The sequence below is a fragment of the Cervus elaphus genome, chromosome 26 (assembly GCF_910594005.1).
Source record: "Cervus elaphus chromosome 26, mCerEla1.1, whole genome shotgun sequence".
Classification (NCBI taxonomy): Eukaryota; Metazoa; Chordata; class Mammalia; order Artiodactyla; family Cervidae; genus Cervus; species Cervus elaphus.
The window spans coordinates 37,544,295-37,567,122 of NC_057840.1; the positions used below are offsets into that span (position 1 = coordinate 37,544,295).

General features: G+C 43.9%; 1 protein-coding gene and 1 pseudogene across 1 annotated transcript in view; one reads left to right on the forward strand and one right to left on the reverse strand.

The window, feature by feature from the left end:
• Window positions 1-22,708, reverse strand: part of IPCEF1 (interaction protein for cytohesin exchange factors 1) — a 200,158-nt gene extending 177,450 nt beyond the window's left edge. Inside the window, exon 1 of the mRNA XM_043888010.1 lies at window positions 20,038-22,708. Within this exon, the coding sequence (XP_043743945.1) occupies window positions 20,038-20,119 (82 nt within the window). The 5' untranslated portion in view covers window positions 20,120-22,708. The remainder of the gene's footprint in view (window positions 1-20,037) is intronic.
• Window positions 20,137-20,579, forward strand: LOC122684259 (annotated as a pseudogene).
• Window positions 22,709-22,828: the final 120 nt, after the last annotated feature.

Here is a 22,828-nt window from a genome sequence, read left to right on the forward strand (position 1 = left end):
GTGTACAAAGCAAGAACTGTCTACCCTTTTAAAAAGGGGACGTAAATTGCTCTTTTTGCCCAAGGTATTGATATGTATGCTCTTGATAATTCCGAAGGCAACATCACCTCCTGCCTACCTTGCGTTGCCACATGTTCTCCCCAAAAAGAAAAAAAATAAATGGTCAGCAGCATCATCCTTCCTCCAGATCAACAAACTCACTGTTAGAGTGAAAACTCAATGCCCTTTTTCGGGGATCATCATCCTTATTTCACATATAAAGAAAACTATTTCAGTAACCACCCCTGGGTGATCATCTGCTATTCAAAGACAGATTGCTAAAACTTGGGGTGCCCCCCACCTCAAGCATCTTTCCGCATAACAAGCTGAATATACCTGGAACGTAGTTGTCATCTTCACGCCCATTCTCAACCTCAAAATAACGGATGTGCGTGAATTTCTCCCCTCAGTCAAGTCTCACATACTACATTTTCACATATTCTGTTTCTGTGCTGAATGCCAGCTACTCACTCAAATGCCTCGCTCTTTGATGGCCCAGATAGTCACAGAGTCATTTCCCCTCTAGAATGTTTGCCCTGCCCCCATTGTCCAATTGCCTAACTCAGAGACCTGTCTGTTTATCTTTACAGCCTTAGCCTCTGCCACAGCCTAGCCAATAGTACGTGCCCAGTAAAATCCATTTTGAATAAATGAATGGATGACTGAGTCCTCAAGTCTCACCTCAGACAACACCTCCTCCGAGAAGCCTTCCCACCTCCTCCACCAAGTGGACCATGGACCAGCCCTCTCCTCGCCTCTGCAGCTAGTAGTTCCATATCTTTGTTCTCATCAATGCTTTGTCGTCAAAAGTGAGTTAAAATCATTGCCCTTTAAAAAAAAAAAAAAAACCTCTCCTGCGTCCTCAATATCTCAGATAATGTTCAAACCCCTTAGTTGACATTCTTCGTTTATTTCATTCTTTCACTCAACAAGGTTGTTATCAGTCATTGGATGTGTCAAGATGATCTTCTCAGAGTCAGCTGTTTGAACTAGCTGACAGAAACACAAGCAAATAATTATAGCCCAATTCAGGGAGTGCAGTGTCAGAGATCTGCCCAGTGTATTTTGAAAACAGAGGGAGGGACATCTAATCCATCTTGAGAATGAATGGAAAGGACATGTATTTCCCTGAGAAGCAAATGCTTGTTCAGTTCAGTTCAGTTCAGTGGCTCAATTGTGTCTGACTCTGCGACCCCATGGACTGCAGCACTCCAGGCTTCCCTGTCCATCACCAACTTCCAGAGCTTGCTCAGACTGATGCCATCCAGCCATCTCATCCTCTGTCGTCCTCTTCTTCTCCTGCCCTCAATCTTGCCCAGCATCAAGGTCTTTTCCAGTGAGTCAGTTCTTCGTATCAGTGACCAAAGTATTCACTGAATATTCACTGAAGATGAATAGTCACCTTCCAGTGAACACCCAGGACTGATCTCCTTCAGGATGGACTGGTTGGATCTCCTTGCAGTCCAAGGGACTCTCAAGAGTCTTCTCCAACACCACAGTTCAAAAACATCAATTCTTCAGTGCTCAGCTTTCTTTATAGTCCAACTCTCACATCCACACATGACTACTAGAAAAACCATAGCTTTGACTAGACAGACCTTTGTCAGCAGAGTAATGTCTCTGCTTTTTAATATGTTGTCTAGGTTGGTCATAGCTTTTCTTCCAAGGAGCAAGCTTCTTTTAACTTCAAGGCTGCAGTCACCATCTGCAGTGATTTTGGAGCCCAAAAAATAAAATCCGTCACTGTTTCCACTGTTTCCCCATCTATTTGCCATGAAGTGATGGGACCAGATGCCATGATCTTAGTTTTCTGAATGTTGAGTTTTAAGCCAATTTCTTCACTCTCCTCTTTCACTCTCATCAAGAGGCTCTTTAGTTCTTCTTCACTTTCTGCCGTAAGAGTGGTGTCATCTACATGTCTGAGGTTACTGATATTTCTCCCTGCAATCTTGATTCCAGCTTGTGCTTCATCCAATCCAGCATTTCACATAATGTACTCTGCATATAAGTTAAATAAGCAGGACGACAATAGACAGCCTTGACATACTCCTTTCCCAATTTGGAACCAATCTGTTGTTCCATGTCCAGATCTTAACTGTTGCTTCTCGGCTTCTTAACAGGTTTCTCAGGAGGCAGGTCAGGCAGGTGGTCTGGTATTCCCATCTCTTTCAGAATTTTCCACAGTCTGTTGTGATCCACACAGTCAAAGGCTCTGGCATAGTCAATAAAGCAGAAGTAGATGTTTTTCTGGAACTCTCTTGTTTTTTCAATGATCCAACAGATGTTGGCAATTTGATCTCAGGTTCTTCTGCCTTTTCTAAATCTAGGTTTAACATCTGGAAGTTCTCAGTTCATGTACTGTTGAAGCCTGGCTTGGAGAATTTTGAGCATTACTTTACTAGCATGTGAGATGAGTGCATTGTGCAGTAATTTGAGCATTCTTTGGCATTGCCTTTCTTTGGGACTGGAATGAAAACTGACCTTTTCCAGTCCTATGGTTCTTGTTTGTGGGAACAGGTAAGCGAGGCATTTTATTTGCTTTAAATAAAAATGCTACACATATACATGTGCAAACTCTAGGTAACTAATGATGTAAATGCAAACACAATCCATGCTGCAATTTAAAAGCTAGACTATCACAATATCCTTGAAGCTACCTGTGTGTTCTTGCTTGATCCTCTTTCCTTTCTTTCCTTCAGGCCTCTGCCAAAGAGGGTGTGTGCTTGCATTTGCTAAGAGCTGAGTGATGACTTGGGGCCACCTTTGCCTCCTCAGAGTCCTACTGGGTGAGACTCTGTGTTATACAGACAATGCTTAGGTTCCACATGTCAGGACTGATGTTAAGAGTTTGCCCTCAGGAACACTTCCCTGTCCATTCTCCTCCTTCTGAGCTCATGCATTCTTACAAATATTCCAGCACCTTATAAAATATCTTCACGGTGATGAATGCAAGATTTATTTGTCATGTAGCAAGAGGGTTCTTCGTAGTAGCTAGGAGCCCAAACGGTTATGAGTGGAAGTCTGTGGTTTCATAATTCTAGCCTCTGGCCTTCAATGGAATCTCCCTTCCTGGCTATATTCTAAGGAAGGATTATAACAAATCCTACTTCAAATGCTACTACCCCTGAAGAGCATTATTATCTATGACAGTTTCGAATAGTTGGTAGTGGTTACTGGAAATTCTGTCTTGGAGGAGTTTGGATTGTTTTTTCTAAGCCCCTCAGGAATGCATGTTCAATTTCTACTATGAGTAGGCATGCAATGAGTGACAGCCCACCAGGAATTTAGCCTTGACAGCCTCAGTTCCGACCTCTGCATTTTTCAGATGAATGTGTGTTGGTTGGTATTTCACTCTTCAAGGATTAGTTTTTGACTACCTAAATCTACCTTCAGAGCCCAAGTTACTAATGAGATTGTAAGAGTTTAAAAACCAAACGTCTTTTCTTCCTGTGCTGGGCTTAGCTGTTCAGTCCTGTCCGACTCTTTGTGATCCCATGGACTGTAGCCCGCCAGGCTCCTCTGTCCATGGGGATTCTCCAGGCAAGAATACTGGAGTGGGCTGCTGTGCCCTCCTCCAGAGGATCCCAACCCAGGGATCGAACCTAGGTTTTCCACATTACAGGTGGATTCTTTACCATCTGAGCCACCAGGGAAGCCCAGGAATACTGGAGTGTACTGGGGGCGGAGGGGTAGGCTATCTCTTCTCTGGAGGATCTTCCCAACCCAGGAACTGAAACGCGGTCTCCTGCATTGCAAGTAGAGTCTTTACTAGCTGAGCTATCAGGGAAGGCCCTTCTCTCCCTCCCCCATTTCTTATCTCATCCTTCACTCACTCAAGCCCTGCTGTAATTCATGCACTACTTATAAAGCAGGCTTCCCAAACTCAAGAGCCTTGCATTCCCTTGATTTTTAAAATCCTAGTAAAAATTATGCAGTGAAGAAACGCTTTTTATCTGAACTTGTGCCTCATCTCAGGTCCTATTCTCCTTATTCTTAATGACTAATTCTATTTCCTAGCTAATAATCATCACTTGGTATCCGTTACCCATTGCTGTAGAACAAATCCTCTAAAATCTAACAGTTTGGAAAAGCCATAAACATTTATTTTCTCATCCCGTTTATATTAGTCAGAAATCTGGGGATGAACAGTTGAGGGACCCCGGATCTCATGTGGGGTTATTGTCACAGTGTCAGCTGGGGCCACAGTCATCTGAAGACTTGACCGGTCGGAGGATCCACCTCCTAGCTGGCCCACTCGCATGGCTGGTGAGTCAGTGCTGAGTGCTGCTGGGAGCCTCGGTTTCTCAGCACATGGTCCTCTCCGTAACAGGACTGCTTGAGTACCCTCACGACATGGCAGCTGGCCTGCCCCAGGTTGAGTGGTCTAAGAGAGAAGAAGGTGGAGGCCTCCACATCTCCAATGACCAACCTCAAAAACCACATGGTGTCCTTTCCACTGTATCACTATTGCTATCACAGGTCCTCTCTTTTCAGGGTGGGAGGAAATTACACATGGGTTTCAACACTTGGTGATGGACCTCACTGGAGGTCTCCCTTAGGCTGCCTACCAAGCCTGGCAAATACTTTTCCTATGAAAGGGATTTAAAGCCAAAGACCCCCAAAACCTGAAGGTTGCTAATTTGTAAATTACTCCAGTCTGCTGAATAAAGAGCAGAAAGTAAGCTGTTACATTTTCTGTGCAAAAGATGATGACTTCTCATTTTTGCAAGAAACCTCACAGCTTTGGGGCTTATCTTATCACCTACGTCTTTCTGAGATTCCAGAAATGAAATTACATTTCATGACTAAAGACTGAGGAGCAGCCAAGTTGATAGAAACAATGGGATCATGGCAGAAAGTTGTTATTGGAAGGTTCCTAAGTATGTCTCTTGAGAGTTTTGGGAGGTTAGTTATTTTTCCACAGAATAATAAGCTCCATTCAATGAAAACAAAAAAAAAATAGTCTTCCTCTTCTACTTCTGACAGTAACCTTAATTGTGGAATCATGGCAGACTCCATTTCTTTGTCTTGTTTTGCTTTCAGGAATCCCTGATAGGCTAGCACCTGCAGGGCTTTTGGAATTTCCTTGCCATCTTCTAAGGAGGTGGGAAGTCCTAAACTTAATTATAAAACAATGTTAGCCTTGTCACTGCTCGGTTACCAAGCCAGAAATCTGCCAAAGTACAACAAAGCAGTGGTTATAAAATATTTACATAAAACTTCAGTTGCCAAACGCATAAAGAAGCCCTGGATCTTTCCACAAGGCACATCAACATCACTTATATCTTCTGAGCCCCTCCTCATCCTGAATAATCATATTCAAGAGATGTGTATGAAGCTACCACCAGAATGTGCCAGACAATTTTCTAGAATTCTAGGAGATAATAAGAAAGCTAAGATTTGCCTGCCCTTCAGGAGCCAACACATCACAGCTCAGTGTGGGAAACTCCTTTGACCTTGTGATGTGTTTTCATGATGTCCACTTCCCCTTATCAACTTGCAAGAAGATATAAAATCTGGTGATAAGGGAATTCAAGGACACCTCTGCCTTGCTCTTGTATTCTATGCACCCCCCCAACCATGCCCCTCACTTTTCCTGGGAACAGCACACCTGGAGAGAGCTGGCTCTAGGAACATTTTTCCCTTCAAATTTTAGATGTTTGGAATCTGATTTTGTTTAAATCTACTCCAAATCTGCTCAACATCTATTGTGAGCCTGTTCGGGCATTACTTTCAGATTTTAGACTTTTCATCCTGCCAGTGTTGTGGTTTTATGATATGACAGCATCCAGAAGCAAGTCTCAGCCCCTGGTGATTTATATAGGAAGGTGGGTCCAGAGCTCCCCCACAGTCTTGTCTGCAAGGAACACTGTCCAAGTGACAGAGAATGACAACCTGCCAGGGAAAGGAGAGTATGAGTGGCAGGAACAATGTTTTTCCAAATAGACTCTTTAGGGGCTTCCCAGGTGGCCCAGTGGTAAACAATCTGCCTGCCAATGCAGGAGACACAGGTTCGATCCCTGGGTTGGGAAGACCCCTTGGAAGATGAAACATCAAACAGACTCCTCAGGGTACATACATCTAGGAACTTTCTTCTTTTCCTGAGGAAGAAATATAATTGTACCCCATCCAAACTGAAGACTCACTCAAATGCTTTAATCCTTAAATTTATATGCATCAACTTCCTTCCATTTATCTAACTCTCAGAATTCTTTGAAAAGAAAAATGCACAATGCAAAAGCAGCTAGGTTCATGGGACAGAGCTCTGTGTCTTTTCCATCTCGCAATATCTAAATTTCTTAAAGACAACATCCTCCTTCTTTGAAATATAATTGACATATACCCTTGTACTAGTTTCAGGTGTACAACATGAGTCGGTATTTGTATATATTTTGAAATCATCGCCATGAGTCTACTTAACACCCATCACCAACATAGTTTCAACATTTTTTTCTCAAGAACTTTTTTGAGGCGCTCAAGAACTTCCCTGGTGGCTCAGAGGGTAAAGCATCTGCCTGCAATGCGGGAAACCTGGGTTCGATCCCTGGGTCGGGAAGATCCCCTGGAGAAGGAAATGGCAACCCACTCCAGTACTCTTGCTTGGAAAATTCCATGGATGGAGGATCCTGGTAGGCTACAGTCCATGGGGTCACAAAGAGTCAGACATGACTGAGTGACTTCACTCTCTCTCAAGAATTTTTAAGATTGACATTCTTAGCAACTTTTAAATATGCAACATAAGATTACTAACTATAGCTGTCATTAAATCTCAAGACTTATTTATTTTATAACTGGAAATTTGTGCCTTTTGATTTCCTTCACCCATTTTGCTCACCCCCAACCCTCCGCCTCTGGGAAGCACTGAATCTGTTCCTTGCATTTATGAGCTTGAGTTTTTGTTTTTGTTTTTGTTTTTTTTAAGATTCTACATATAAGTGAGATAATATGGTATTTGCCAAATACATCTTGCTGCATTCAGTTCAGTTCAGTCGCTCAGTCATGTCCGACTCTTTGCGACCCCATGAAACGCACCACGCCAGGCCTCCCTGTCCATCACTAACTCTCGGAGTCCACCCAAACCCATGTCCATTAGTCAGTGATGCCATCCAACCATCTCATTCTCTGTAGTCCCCTTCTCCTCCTGCCCTCAATCTTTCCCAGCATCAGGGTCTTTTCCAATGAGTCAGCTTTTCGCATCAGCAGGCCAAAGTATTAGAGTTTCAGCTTCAACATCAATCCTTCCAATGAACACCCAGGACTGACCTCTTTTAGGATGGACTGGTTGGATCTCCTTGCAGTCCAGGGGACTCTCAACAGTCTTCTCCAACACCACAGTTCAAAAGCATCAACTCTTCGGCACTCAGTTTTCTTTATAGTCCAACTCTCACATCCATACATGACCACTGGAAACACCATAGCCTTGACTAGACAGACCTTTGTTGGCAAAGTAATGTCTCTGCTTTTCAATATGCTATCTAGGTTGGTCATAACTTTCCTTCCAAGGAGTAAGCGTCTTTTAATTTCATGACTGCAATCACCATCTGCAGTGATTTTGGAGCTCCCAAAAATAAAATCAGCCACTGTTTCCACTGTTTCCCCATCTATTTGCCATGAAGTGATGGGACCAGATGCCATGATCTTAGTTTTCTGAATGTTGAGTTTTAAGCCAACTTTTTCACTCTCCTCTTTCACTTTCATCAAGAGGCTCTTTAGTTCCTCTTCACTTTCTGCCATAGGAGTGGTGTCATCTGCATATCTGAGGTTATTGATATTTCTCCCGACAATCTTGATTCCAGCTTGTGCTTCTTCCAGCCCAGCGTTTCTCATGATGTACTCTGCATGTAAGTTAAATAAGCAGGGTGACAATATACAGCCTTGACGTACTCCTTTTCCTATTTGGAACCAGTCTGTTGTTCCATGTCCAGTTCTAACTGTTGCTTCCTGATCTGCATACAGGTTTCTCAAGAGGCAGGTAAGGTGGTCTGGTATTCCCATCTTTTTCAGAATTTTCCACAGTTTATTGTGATCCACACAGTCAAAGGCTTTGGCATAGTCAATAAAGCAGAAATAGATTGTTTCTGGAACTCTCTTGCTTTTCGATGATCCAGCAGACATGGGCAATTTGATCTCTGGTTCCTCTGTCTTTCCTAAAACCAGCTTGAACATCTGGAAGTTCGCAGTTCACGTATTGCTGAAGCCTGGCTTGAAGAATTTTGAGCATTACTTTACTAGCGTGTGAGACGAGTGCAATTATGCGGTAGTTTGAGCATTCTTTGGGATTGCCTTTCTTTGGGACTGGAATGAAAACTGACCTTTTCCAGCCCTGTGGCCACTGCTGAGTTTTCCAAATTTGCTGGCATATTGAGTGTAGCACTTTCACAGCATCATCTTTCAGGATTGCTGCATTACAGACTAGCAATCCCAAAACCTTCCATTTAAAAGTAATTTTAAAGTACATATTGTCATTGTTGTTAAGTCACTCAGTCATGTCCAACTCTTTGTGGCCCCATGGACTGCAGCAAGCCAGGCTTCCCTGTCCATCACCATCTCCTGAAGTTTGCTCAAACTCATGTCCATTGAGTCGATGATGCCATCCAACCACTTCATTCTCAGCCACTTCCATCTTTTGCCTTCACTCTTTCCCAGTACCAGGGTCACAAAGATTCATATGAAATTATTACCATTCCACCCTCCTGTGTTCCTCCTCCCTAACAAAGAGCACATCATTTCAGACATTATCCTTCCACCTGTTTGTCCCCAGGATCAAACATTGTAAGAGCTGTCCCCTAAAGTCTAAAGGAAAGTTTCCCCTGGGGTGCTTCACTTTTGAAATTGGACTAAGTCACTAAAACCTAAAATTTAAAAGGGAAAAAAAAGTCTCCTAACAAATATGGCAATTATCAAAACATGGAGAGTAAGGTACTTTTTGAATGATTAAAAATGTGTTCAGCCCTGTAGAACTGCCCTGTGAGCGTGTCAGATGCTTTCTGCTTGTCCTTTCAGATCTACCCTGCGCTCCTTCGAACCTCCCACCAATGCCAAGTGCCAGGGAAGCTGTTCTCCATGGACCACTCCATCACTGGGGCTCTTCAGCCCTCTGGCTTCTGTTTGGGTCCTGCCAATCAGGGGGGAATTGACAGAAGGAGAGAATGCTCAGGATTCATATTCTCCCCTCCCTCTCTCTCCTGCCCACCTTCTCTGCACTGGCAGTGACCTTCTACCAAAGGTCATGGCTCCTGATGAGTAAGCCCCACTCCAGCTGCCACATTCTCCCTGGGTTCTAGGGACCTCCCCCTCCCCTAACTCTCCATCCTCTTGCTGATTCTGGAATGCTTCACCACCCCTTCTGGAATCTCCGCACCTACTGCAAATAACCCACTCATGAGACTCTCACCCATGACCCTTTCAAGGGTGCCATCTGTTTCCTGCAATGACCATGACCAGCACTGGGCATCAATGACGTTTTTAGCCTTCGTAGCAATACATCAAGCAGTCCACTCTCTTACAAAGGAGAGTAAGTTAGAAAAGAATAGGCCAACCGCAGGATGCACAACTTTACATAACTCGTGAAATAACGAAGGCATTGCTGCAAAGAAAATTAAAGAAAGCTGTTTCACTGTGTACATTACTAATCGAGGCAGTAGGAAAGGAATGTTATGAAAAGTAGGAATGTTTGCCATGTTCAGGATCCGTGATAACCATGGATTGTTGCCTGTTGAAGGCGCATGAGTAATTCACAACAGACTTGAACATGCACATGCAACAATTCTTCCATTTTTAATGAAACTTAAGAACCTGGCAAGCAGTGGAAATTAGAAACATATGTATTCAATTACTTTATTATGCCTTATTTAATGAGAAATATTTTCTATAATCAAATGTATTGTACATTCTTTTTTTAACACTGACTGGGTGGGGGGTTTAGGAGAGAATGGATAAATGTAAAAGTATGGCTGAGTCCCTTTGCTGTTCACCAGAAACTACCACAACATTGTCAACTGGCTACATCTCAATAATAAAAAATTTAAACTTTGGGAAAAAATAAAATAATAAAATTAAATGAAAAAAAGAAATAATAGCTCATGAATAAAACTGGTCCGAGACGTAAGAGTTGAATTTTTACTGGATATTTGACACCTTTTGTCCCCCAAATAGGTTTAAATTTGCTTTTTTAAAATAACCAACTAATTTCCTGGATGTAAGGAAGAGCAAGGGATTCTCAGAATTGAAAAGCAGCTGCTATTCTCTTTTGAACAGAAAAACACACATCCTCAGAAACACAGGATTGAATTAAGCATCATTTAGCCTTTGATTCTTTGTACATTAAATTTTATTTTAAAAATAATGAAACGAATACCTACAGACCCACTATGCTAGCCAAGGGCTAGAATATGACTGATGAGTCACAAATCCAACCCAGCTGGGCTTCTGGAGTCCCCTGTCCAGGGCCAGTCAGGGCAGGGCATCTCCTTAACCATCAACCACGGTCAACTGGGCGAACCTCCTACACATCCAGCTATTCTTGCCCTCTCTGGACTCGGGTGAAAGGCTATGCAGCATAGCATGGGTGCTGGCATTTTGAGCAGTCACTAAAGAGAAGTAAGTGACACAACAAAACAGTACACGGACTTCCCACAGGCTGCCCTGAGCCAGAAGATAAATCCTCCCTTCAGCCTCCCCTCTTGGAGATTCCAGATGAGCCTCACTGAGTAGAACACAGTTGCCTGGAGACCCGCTGTGTGTCTTCTGAGCTAATCTGAGAAGTGACCGTGGGTATCTCTTTGTGTTTTAGCCTGCTCAAATGCCTTAACAAAGTCCCGCAGACTGGGCAACTTACGCAGCAGGAATTTATTGTCTCACAGTTCTGGAGCCCAGGAGATCAGGGCGTCAGTGGGGTTGTTTTTTAACTGAGGTCTCACCCCTTGGCTTGTAGACAGCTGTCTTCTCCCTGCGTCTTCACACGGTCCTTTCTCTGTGCACATACATGTCTGTGTCCAAATTCCCTCTTTCAAGGACACAACATTGATGGATCCAAGTAGGGGCCATCCTACTTGGACCTTAACTGAGTAAGACCTTACTGCTTCTTTGAAGATCTGACCCCCAAATCTAGTTCTGTTCTAAGATACTGGGGTTAGGACTTCAATACATGAATTTGTGGGGGAGACACAATTCAGCCCATAACACTCTGTTGCTTCACATCTTCTGCCTCCCTTCCTTTTCTTCTCACTCCAATTGCCCTGAGCTTTAACTTGCAGATAAAGCATCAATACTTTCATCCTTGACTCCAGAGAGAGCTGAGTTATATGAGAATTCATTATGTATATCTGCCTGTGGGTTCCTTCATTTCCTATGCTCTTGCCATCCCACAAGAGATACCAACAGCCCAAACTGAGTGTTTTCATCCCCTCTCTTTTCTCTCTTCACTTATATGTTATATCTAAATAATATTTTCTTTGGTGTTGCCTGTCTTAGAATGTGATAAAGAGTGTTACACTATATGCTGCATTCTGGTACTTTTTCCACTCAACATTACATTGATAAAATTCCATCTCTTTGATGTGAACAGCTATCATCCATTCATTTTCACTGGCTGCAGACTGTTCCATTTTAAGAATAAGCCACAGTATAAACATTTTCTGCTGATAGACATCAGCAGAAGGCAAGCAAACAAAGGCAAGCAAGCACAAACAGGCCTTTTAGAGACCACGTGTTGAGGACCCTCAGAAAAAGCAGCAGAAGGAACACGGGTCCTTCTGTCAGTTTCACGGAGAACAGCAGACAGAGGTCCTACAGAGCCCAACCTCGGTCTCTGGAAGAGAGTCCTTTGACCTGTGTGGCTTTCAAGCTGCATCTTTAAGGAAGCAGCAGGCCCTCCCCTGGCATGATCAGGGTGCAGGATTGCAGCTGAGCCGCAGAGTTGCTCCCTTACCATCGGGGGTCAGGAAACAACCCGCCATTCATTCCCCTGGTAGACCCAGGTAAATAGGTTCGAAGCCTTGCACATGATCAGATTTTACTGCCCTAAATGACAGGTCATAGTTAGCTTCTATGGAGCTCTGCAGGAGCCCACCTCCTTTACGGGGATAAGAGCTTATAAGGAATCAATCTTTGACCTGTTAGTATTTATGTCTCCTGTGTGCACATTTAGTTGCTCAGTCATGTCTCTTTTGCAACCCAACTCCATGGACTGTAGGCCAGGCTCTCTGTCCATGAGAATCTCTAGATAAGAACACTGGAGTGGGTTGCCAATCCCTCCTCCAGGGGATCTTCCCAACCCAGGAATTGAACCCAGATCTCTGGAGTCTCCTGCATTGGCAAGTGGATTCTTAACCACTGGGCCACCTGGGAAGCCCATTTACATCTCAGGTCATTACCGTTTTATTCTCCAGCATATATTCCCAGGAGTGAAACTGCTAGAGCTGACGGTATGAACATTCACTGCTAATTCAACCTCGTACCAGCAATGACCCTCTGAGCACATCCACGGATCCCCATAATATTTCTCAGTTACTTCATTTCTGATAATCAGTTAGATATGGAAGACTATCTCCCTGTGGTTTTGATTTAGACTCCCCTGATGACTAATGAGTAACTTTTCATGTGCATATGGATGATTTGTGGGGTTTTCTGTGAAATGTTTTTTGCTCATTTTTGTCCTGATTTGTCTTTCTCTAACCAATTTGTAAGGATTATTTATATACTCTAGATGAATCTTTAAGATTTGTTATCTTCCCTCAATTTTTTATTTTTGGCCAAGTTGTGTGGCATGTGGAATCTTAGTCCCCCGACCAGGGATCAAATCTGTAGCCCCTGCTTTGGAAGTCTTAACCACTGGACCTCCAGGGAAGTCTCAATGTTGTCTTTTATAGTTGAGCTTTTTATTGTCTTGTATAAGAAATCCTTCCTTATCTCAATGTCATAAAAATATATAAGCCTAAAAATGATGTGTGGACCAAAGAATAAATAATAACAGAAATTTTAAATTAGTTGGAATTCAATGATAATGAAAACATTACACACCAAACCTTGTAAAATATAGCAAAAGTGATGCTTCGAAGGAAATCTATAGCCTTGAGTGTTAACATGAGACAAGAAAAATCATATATTAATGAACTAAGTATCCAACTTAGGGAACATGGCAGAGACCATTAGTTCTCACCAATAGCCCTTTCCAAACCTCCCTTGTAGTAAGGTGGCCACGAATGTCATTTCTAGGCCAACACGGTTAACTACTCAGTTTCCCTTTCTCGTGTCTCATACCCCAGTCTACCAGATGGAGGATGCCAGGGAAAGCTTGAAGCCCCAAGTTGGAAAAACCAGAGACAGAAGTGTGGCCTGAGTCCCTGAGTCACTGGTTGGAGCAGGGCCATGGTAGAGTATTTTCCATCCTGGAACACCCACCGTGGACTTTGCACATGAGAAAATGTAAACTCTCGGTGTGTTAAATCAGTGAGATATTGGGGGTGTTACAGTATGAATCTAAAACAAGAAATTAAAAAAAAAAAAACAAAAACAGCAAAACCCAAAGGAAATGGAAGGAGAAAAGGAAAAAGCAAAGAGCAATGAAATGGAAAACAAAGAATCAGCAGACTCAGCAGAGGGACAACTGTTCCTTCCTGAGCCTTAGAAAAGCCATCAGGTAACTGATTGCCCAGCCCTGGCCTTGGACCCCTTGTCAAACGTGTTTCCATCTCTCCACTCTATTCGAAAGAACATACTGCGAGTTTCATACATGAAACTGAATGCGCTGGAGTACTTGTTTCCTGTTCTTCCAATTGGCAAATAAATGTGCTATGTTTTCTCAACGTGGGAAGAAGGCGTTGAGGTGGAATGAGCAGGCAGAGCAAGTCCGAGGAACAAGGGTGGCCAGGGTTTGAACTGCACCGAGAAAACACAAAGGACAAACAGCAGAAAAAGAGGCCAAAAGTAGAGAGTGAAGGTGAGCAAAAGGGCAAGAGGAAGAAAAGCAAGCAGAGCAGGAAGCAGGGTTTCCTGGGGCACTCGGGGGAGGGGCTCCCCATGCAAGAAGAGACAGAAGCAGGGTAGGCACTGTCATTTGAGCGCACAAAGTATTTTCCACTGCCAAGAAGAGGATCCAACCCCACTTCCCATATAATAAGCATAGCCTACATTTTCAGCTAATTCAACAAGAGCACTTTTGATCAAAGGGAAGAAAAGTGAAAGTGAAAGTCTCTCAGTCGCGTCTGACTCTTTGCGACCCCATGGACTGTCCATGGAATTCTCCAGGCCAGAATACTGGAGTGGGTAGCCTTTCCCTTCTCCAGAGGATCTTCCCAGCTCAAAGTACACAGCTGTCTTCATTGGCGCAAGCAGCCCTCCAGAGGCCCAGGAATCAGCACCACCACTAATTTTGATCTGGAAAGGAGTTTATTTAATCATCTGATACTTCTTCCTTTTTAACTTCATTGTTGGTCTTTGAGCTACATCCTAGTGGAATCTCTCCTGCTACCTGTCATCCGTTTGGAGAGTCAGATTCCGGAGGGGAGCATATTTTCTGCTTGTCTTCATACATCAACAGAGTAGATTTCCACAGGCTCAGGTGAGTCCCGTGTAGCCTCAAGCAGAGGACATCATTTTAAAGCTAGACTTTCAGGTCTTGAAGACAGTATGGGCAGCATTGCTGGTTGTCTCGAAAACACAGCAACAATATTCTCCGTAATTCTATCTCTGAATCTCTTAGGATGAAATTCTAGACAGAATTTCACTGTCTCATCAACAGCTTTAGTATTTATACACTTGATTTTCTCAGGTCCAAACTAGTCTCCTTCGACCAAACCTCACACAACTGAAATTGTCCTCCATCTTGCCTAAATTTCTAGGAAGGTCCTTTTGCCCCAACTCCCCACTACTAATTTTCCTATGGTTAATTTGAAACTGCTTGTACAATTCTTAAATGAGTCCTCTGTAGACTTCTGCAAATGCTTACATTTTCAGCTGTTACTGTAATCCTGTAAGCAAAGGAGCTATTGTTGACAGCCTAAGTTTATTTGTCCTATAAATATGATGAAGTTCTGACACCTGGTATAATGTTTTCCTTTTGGCATGAGAGCTTATGTCATGAAATTCTGTATGTAGTAGTATGCAAAAAAAAATCTTAATATAAAATCTTTTTTCTCACCTAAAACTTTAATTTTTTAAAAATTTTTTCCCATCTTTACAGTCATTAATTTTACCGTCTAGTTACCTCAATAATATTGACTCTACCTACCATATGAGTTAAAGAGATCCTGCTCAGAAAGGTTCATAGTCCAAGCTGGAAAGTCAAACATTTAACAGAAGGAGTCAATGCTACAGAAAAACAGCAGAGACCAGTGAATTCCGTCCAGAGCAAGTTCAAGGCAGGCTTCATAGCAATGACCTTGGGAGTCACCTTGGGGGCTGGACCTAGTAGGACGAGTCCATCCTCAGGTTGAAAACCCAGAAGTAAATGCTAGGTCAGGGGTTTCACAGAGAAGGCAATGGAAACCCACTCCAGTACTCTTGCCTGGAAAATCCCATGGGTGGAGGAGCCTGGTAGGCTGCAGTCCATGGGGTCTCGAAGAGTCAGACATGACTGAGCAACTTCACTTTCACTTTCATGCACTGGAGAAGGAAATGGCAACCCACTCCAGTGTTCTTGCCTGGAGAATCCCAGAGACGGCAGAGCTTGGTGGGCTGTAGTCTATGGGGTCACACAGAGTCGGACACGACTGAAGCAACTTAGCAGTAGCAGCAGCAGCAGCAGGGGTTTCTGGAATAGCATTAACTAAAATTAACTAGTTGTTAACTAACACACTAACAAAAGCTTACACCCCGATCATTTGTATTTTATGTTATCTAAAGAGTATCATTCAATTAACATCCATGAACAGTGTCGGACTTTTTGGGGGGGGCTCCAAAATCACTGCAGATGGTGATTGCAGCCATGAAATTAAAAGACGCTAACTCCTTGGAAGGAAAGTTATGACCAACCTAGATAGCATATTAAAAAGCAGAGACATTACTTTGCCAACAAAGGTCCGTCTAGTAAGGCTACGGTTTTTCCAGTGGTCATGTATGGATGTGAGAATTGGACTATAAAGAAAGCTGAGCACAGAAGAATTGATGCTTTTGAACTGTGGTGTTGGAGAAGACTCTTGCGATTCCCTTGGACTGCAAGGAGATCCAGTCCATCCTAAAGGAGATCAGTCCTGGGTGTTCATTGGAAGGACTGATGCTGAAGCTGAAATTCCAATACTTTGACCACCTCATGCGAAGAGCTGACTCATTGGAAAAGACCGTGACGCTGGGAGGGATTGGGGGCAGAAGGAGAAGGGGACAACAGAGGATGACATGGTTGGATGGCATCACCGACTCGATGGACATGAGTTTGAGTAAACTCCGGGAGTTGGTAATGGACAGGGAGGCCTGGCGTGCTACGGTTCATGGGGTCGCAAGGAGTTGGACACGACTGAGCGACTGAACTGAACTGAACTGAAAAAGAAGAAACAAACATGATCTCTGATCTTGGGGCATCTGTAATCTACCAGGTGGAATCAAACTGACTGCTGGCTATGTAGGTTTTTATTCTAATATGGCCAAATATTCACGATTCATATGATTCTGCTTAACAGATGAGTGAGACAAACCAAGGATGGGCAGGAATGGAGCTGCTACATCTGTATTAGCCTAACATCTCTTGGTCTGTGTGCTCACTGATACATTCCATGCGTCCGGATGGTTGAAAGGCAAAATGCAAAAAAAAAAAAAGAAAGAAAGAAAAGAAAGTCAAGCCCAACAACCATTTTCTAGTTCCCCTTGACCATCTCAAGGAATTTCTTTCCGTATGTCTCCTTGGACCTATCAGAGCATTAGTTGGGAGTAGCACATGAGGACAATCCTTTTCACCTTCTACAAAGGCAACACAATCTCTTAGTTTTATATGTATGAAAGAGTCCTTTTGCATGAGAATTTCCAACACAGAAACCATTCCACACGATCCCTTTTCTTCTAATTATATGAAACACAGAAATAAATTTAGGGGTACCATTTTAAAACAGGGATGGGAGGCAAAAGTCATTCAGTCAACTAGGAGATGGGGAAATGCTGAGATTTCCTTTATTTCATACATTATTCTGTTGAAGAAAGTTGGGGGGGTGCAGTTAAAGAGAAAATATGCTGATATATCAAGCCAATATTAAAATAATACTCTATTATTCAGAGTGCATCCAATCATACACTTTTATCATTTTTGAATTTTGACTCATCCAAAACTTCTGAATAATTGAGATCTGTACCAGTAAAAGCCACATTTCCAGGCTGCAGACTACACAGCAACCTTCTAACAGTGTGGCCATAGCATAATTTTGCTGGTTATGGACAAAAGCCTATTGATTTATGACTTATGACTGAATGCCTTATTTCCTGGAGGTTAGGATGGAGCAAGGAGCTTCCCAGGTGGTTCAGTAGTAAAGATTCCACCTACCAATGCAGGAGACAGGTTCAATCCCTGGGTCTGGAAGATCCTCTGGAGAAGGAAATGGCATCCCACTCCAGTATTCTTGCATGGAAAATTCTATGGACAGAGGAGCCTGGTGGGCTACAGTCCATAGGGTCGAAAGGAGTCAGACATGACTGAGCATGCATGCAAGATGGAGCAAACATTGCTACTCAAGTGTTCCAACAAGAGTCGACATCTCCTGAGTCCTGGGTGCTGGAGGATCCTACAGGCCTTACGAACATTATCTCATTTAATTCCCGTAAGCCTACGAATGAGATTCTATTTTTATCCCCACTTCACAGATAACTGAGGAGCAGAGAGATACGTAACTTGTTTCATGTCACAGAGCTTGTAAATGCTACAGTGAGACAGCTGAATTATCTAACTTCAAAAGCTGAGCCCTCAACTGCTTCTAACTACTGGATGCCAACTTCCAAAGGTCAGCGACTTCTAAATTAACACTAATTCCTGAAATCCTTCCATTCTTACCCTGGCATGACCTCAGTAGAAGGACAGAGAGGTATAGATGAGTAAGAAAACAGAACCCCACACTCACAAAATTAAAATAGACAATTTCTTACTTCAGACACAATATTACTTTATATTAAAAGTTCATTTTTAAAGTTCTTACTGTTTTCTCAAGATAAATCAAAATGTTCACACGGAGATATGTCAAAATGTTGAAGAAGCATCCTCAAATTTAGACTTCGTCATCCAAAAAATAAAGTTAAATGGGAAATCCCTTTCAGTGGGTCTAGACAATGAAAGAACAAGGGAAAAAATAGGATTTTTTTTCCTCTGATGTTTTCTCCCCTTTTAATCATTCCTTTACAAACATTTGAGGATTTACAATGCTCCTGGCAAGGGGGGAGAAAATGATAAGACTATCAGCATCCCTGGATTTGAGGGGGTGATGGAGTCCTTTTTAAAACACCTTTGAGGTTGATTTCTTCATTTTCTCCTACAGTTCCAGTTTCACAACTTTTCAGAGAAACAAGAAGCTTGGGAAAGGAGAGCATGTGCAATATTCAGCCATAAGCATGACATGAAGACCTCAGGCTGGGAATTGCCTTTCTCTGCATAGTGACTCCAGGGCAGTCAGATGCCGGAAAGAATGAAGATTAACATCCTCTTCTTCCATTGTTTCCTCACGTGTTTTAACCCCTGTGGGCTGTTGTAAACCGGCATCCCATGAAGAGTAAATGTTTGACTTAGAAGATGTGCTTCATAAACACTGCCATAGAGTTTTACCACACACTGAGGAATGACCAGGTTACATCCAGAATCTAGACTTTAAAAGCCCAGTACTAGGTGCATTTCTATGTAAGATGAGCCCCAAAGGTTCTGAAATACTGTCTATGACACCCTGTTGACAAAGTAACATTATTTTGTTGCTTATAGACAACTCTTACCTCTTCTCTTCCCAAAATCAATAGGTCATAGGACATTGTTTCAGGACTTTTGTAGTAGGAAAAAATTCTCTTAGAAGAAACAAGAAAAAATTCTCTCTCTCTCTCTCTCACACACACACACACACACACACACACACACACATATGGTTTGGGACAGGCCTCAAGTTCCTAAAACTAGAGAAATACATGGCCCTCCAGTAAATTCAAATTTGATGTAATCACTTTTTCCTTTACTTTTGTTTGCCAAACCTCAGTCACACACCAGAACACTTCTAGCAACAATTCTTGCCAAAAATAAATAAAATCCCTAAGTCAAAACTTAGCATTTGAGAAATTTCCAGAGAATTATAAAGTAATTTTTACAATAAGAAGAGTAATAATTTATTTTCTAATCCCAAATTCTACAGTTTATAAAATCTACTTTATGAGTCCCCTTTGTGAAATGAAAGTTTCTAAGTCATGTCCGACTCTTGCAACCCCATGGACTGTAGCCCGCCAGACTAGAGGACTCGGCAAGAAGACTGGAGTAGGTTGCCATTTCCTTCTCCAGGGGATCTTCCTGACCCAGGAATCAAACCCAAGTCTCCTGCACTGCAGGCAGATTCTTTACCAACTGAGCTATGAGGGAAACATGAGTTCCTTTGCTGCTGCTGCTGCTAAGTCGCTTCAATCCTGTCCGACTGTGTGCGACCCCATAGACGGCAGCCCACCAGGCTCCCCCGTCCCTGGGATTCTCCAGGCAAGAACACTGGAGTGGGTTGCCATTTCCTTCTCCAATGCATGAAAGTGAAAGTGAAGTCGCTCAGTCGTGTCCGACTCTTCGAGACCCCATGGACTGCAGCCTACCAGGCTCCTCCGCCCATGGGATTTTCCAGGCAAACGTACTGGAGTGGGATGCCATTGCCTTCTCCATGAGGCCCTTTAGGTATCAGTAAACTTGCATTAAGGTCCTCCTGGGCTTGATTCATCACGCAAGGTCTTCCACATATTTGAAGAAACATCAGAAACGTCAGTTTTGTATAATCTTTACCGTCCGAGCTATCAGGGAAGCCCGGCCTTACGTACTCTTTAAGCCAGTTTTTCATCAGCAGATTTTTAAATACTCACCTTCCGGGTGATCAGCATGAACATATTTTTTAAAAATAACACAAGCAGGAGGGCCTTGGGTCCTGCAGGATCCCAGCAGCATCACGGTGCAGAAACTTAAGTGCCGCAAAGCAGAAGCTGCTGACGGAGGTGGACTTGCCTGAACTGGGAGGTCAGGGATCACAACCTCCACGAGCTGCTGCCTGTGTCGCGACAACGACGTCACTGCAGCGGCCAGAGGACAACAGGCTTCCAAGCCGCGGGGCAGGGCGGGGCGCGAGGTGTGCACGGCGCCTGCGCAACCCTCGGGCGCCTGCCCCGCTTCCGGCTTCGTGCCCGCGCGGGTCGCTGGAAGCCTGCGATGTCCTCACGGCCTCGACCCTCTGCCCTGCCCAGCGTGCTCCTCAAGCTGCGCGTGGCACAAGCACCGCCAGGCCGCCATGGCGTTCCGGGAGCAGGGCCACGTGTGCGCTGGCCCCCGCGGCGGCCCCGACCCTCGTCGCGCGCAGCTGGGGGCCTTCGCGTCCCCTGGGCTGACTCGTGGGACACGTGCTGGAGTATAATGACGACCTCGATCCGCAAGCTTAGCGGGTCTTCCCTCTCCAGGCCTACATGTTACAGATGGAGACGCTGAGCCCCGAAGCCTGAGGTTTTGTGAGGGCGCTCTCCTCGAAAAAGGTGTCCGCCAGTGGTGGGGTCTGAAGAACTTGGCTCCTCAGCTACAGATCACACACAGAGCCAAAGGGTACGCCCCTTTCCCACGAAATTTCTTAGCCTTTGGCGATTGGTAATTAAATGACTGCCTTAAGAGACAATGGGAAGCGGTTTTGTACTGCACTGGGGAATTTTCACATTCGTAGAGCAGAAACACTGAAATGTGAAAGCGAGGACTTCAGAGGTGGAGGCGGGGGAAGGGAGGGCATAAGCGGTCCCCCAGTTTTCATTTCCTTGTAGCAGGACAGTTTGGTTTAATTTATTTAACTCAACTTCTTGCTCTTGTTCATGATTAAGCTGTGTACGGACGCTGGAGAGTTTGGTCTCAAGTTTTCATAGACTGGGTGAGATTCTAGTATTCAGAGTTTTTTCTTTTGTTTAAAGGAATGCTCTCCCAATGCTAGTAAATGGCCTACCTGCCTTTTAAGTGGGGAAAAAAAACCACACACACACACAAGCAGGGGAACTGCAAAGGTGAATGAAATCAAATGTCAGTGAAAGTAAAAGTTGCTCAGTCCTGTCCAACTCTTTGGAACCCCATGGACTATACATGGGATTCTCCAGGCAAGAAGACTGGAGTAGGTTGCCATTTCCTTCTCCATGGGACCTTCCCAACCCAGGGATCGAACGCGAGTCTCCTGCATTGCAGGCAGATTCTTTACCATCAGGGAAGCCCTCAAATGTCATTGGCCAACCCCATACCAAGAGGAGGTTTTTCCTTTTCAAGGTGCCCACCTTCCAAATAACCTCCAAGGAAGAACTGGGCAGAAGTTTCATCCCAAAGCAAATCATGCAGTGATTCTATTCATAAGGGTGGAAGCAAAATGTGACCAACATCTGGTGGCTCAGACAGTAAAGAATCTGCCTGCAATGCAGGAGACCTGGGTTCAATCCCTGGTCGGGAAGATCCCCTGTAGAAGGAATTGGCTACCCACTCCAATATTCTTGCCTAGAGAATTCCATGAACAGAGGAGTTTGGCGGGCTACAGTCCATGGGGTCACAGAGTCAGACACGACTGAGTGACTTAACACTCTCTGCAAGTACTAACCACATATTCAACAGGTGGAAACAGCCACATTAGGCCTGCATGATCATTCCATTTGTGCCTGTGGTGGCAAAACAGCAACATGCTCAAGTATCAGAGATTTACTTATACCAGCTCTTTAGGGGGGATGAAAAGGTAAGTATAAATACCTCTAAGAGTTCTCTGAGGGCTAATAAGCCGAAACTTGGGAATATTCATGGTCTTCAGGCCAGGAGGCTACTGCTTTATTTTCAGGGAGGAAAAACAAAATGATCATAAGCCCCACAAAACAGGTACATTCAGTTTGGTGGAGAGAGACGTAGAGATAGAAAGTCCCCATCTTAGGACTTCAGGGAACAGTCTGAGAAACACCAATCTAGTACAGCTACTTGAGTTGGGCACTGAAAATTCGCTTGAGGATGGTCATTTGATCACAAAGGGCATTTAGTCCACAGCAAAGGGGCTGACCTCCAGGTAAGACCTCCACAGCCATTAAACTCATAACTCAGGGGATCTAAAGCTCCCCTAAAGCTGAGGAGTGAGAGGAAGAGTTGTCCCCTGCCCCTGTTGTCTGGGCTTAAAGCCAGCCAAGCCAACATACAAAGGCCAAGCCTGGTGCTCCCTCTTTTCCATAGTCCTCCTAGTCATCAGTGCCCTATTAGCAGACCACCCCGCCCTGGCTTTGCCCTTATACTGTATTGCCAAGCACCCAGTGAATCACACATTCCAAGCCTCTTCTTCCCTCCATTTGCCAAACCCCTTGTCACTTCCATGAAACAACTGTATCTTCACTGCAGTTCCTTTGGGGGTTGGCTGACACCAAAACAGCCTGACTGAATTCATTCACACAAATACACAAGTGGTTGCCAGTTCCCTGAAGTTCACCAACTCCCTCAATCACACTGAGGCATTTTAAAAGGAAGATGTTTGCTAACTCCAAGGAATCTCTGATTTCAGGCAGTTCAGCAAAGTAGACAATTCAAGACAAATACCAGCTTTGTCCAGGGGTACAGCTCAGAAAATTCCCCGAATGTAAACTTCACACATGCCCGCTCAAGGTCCCCATTTCTAAT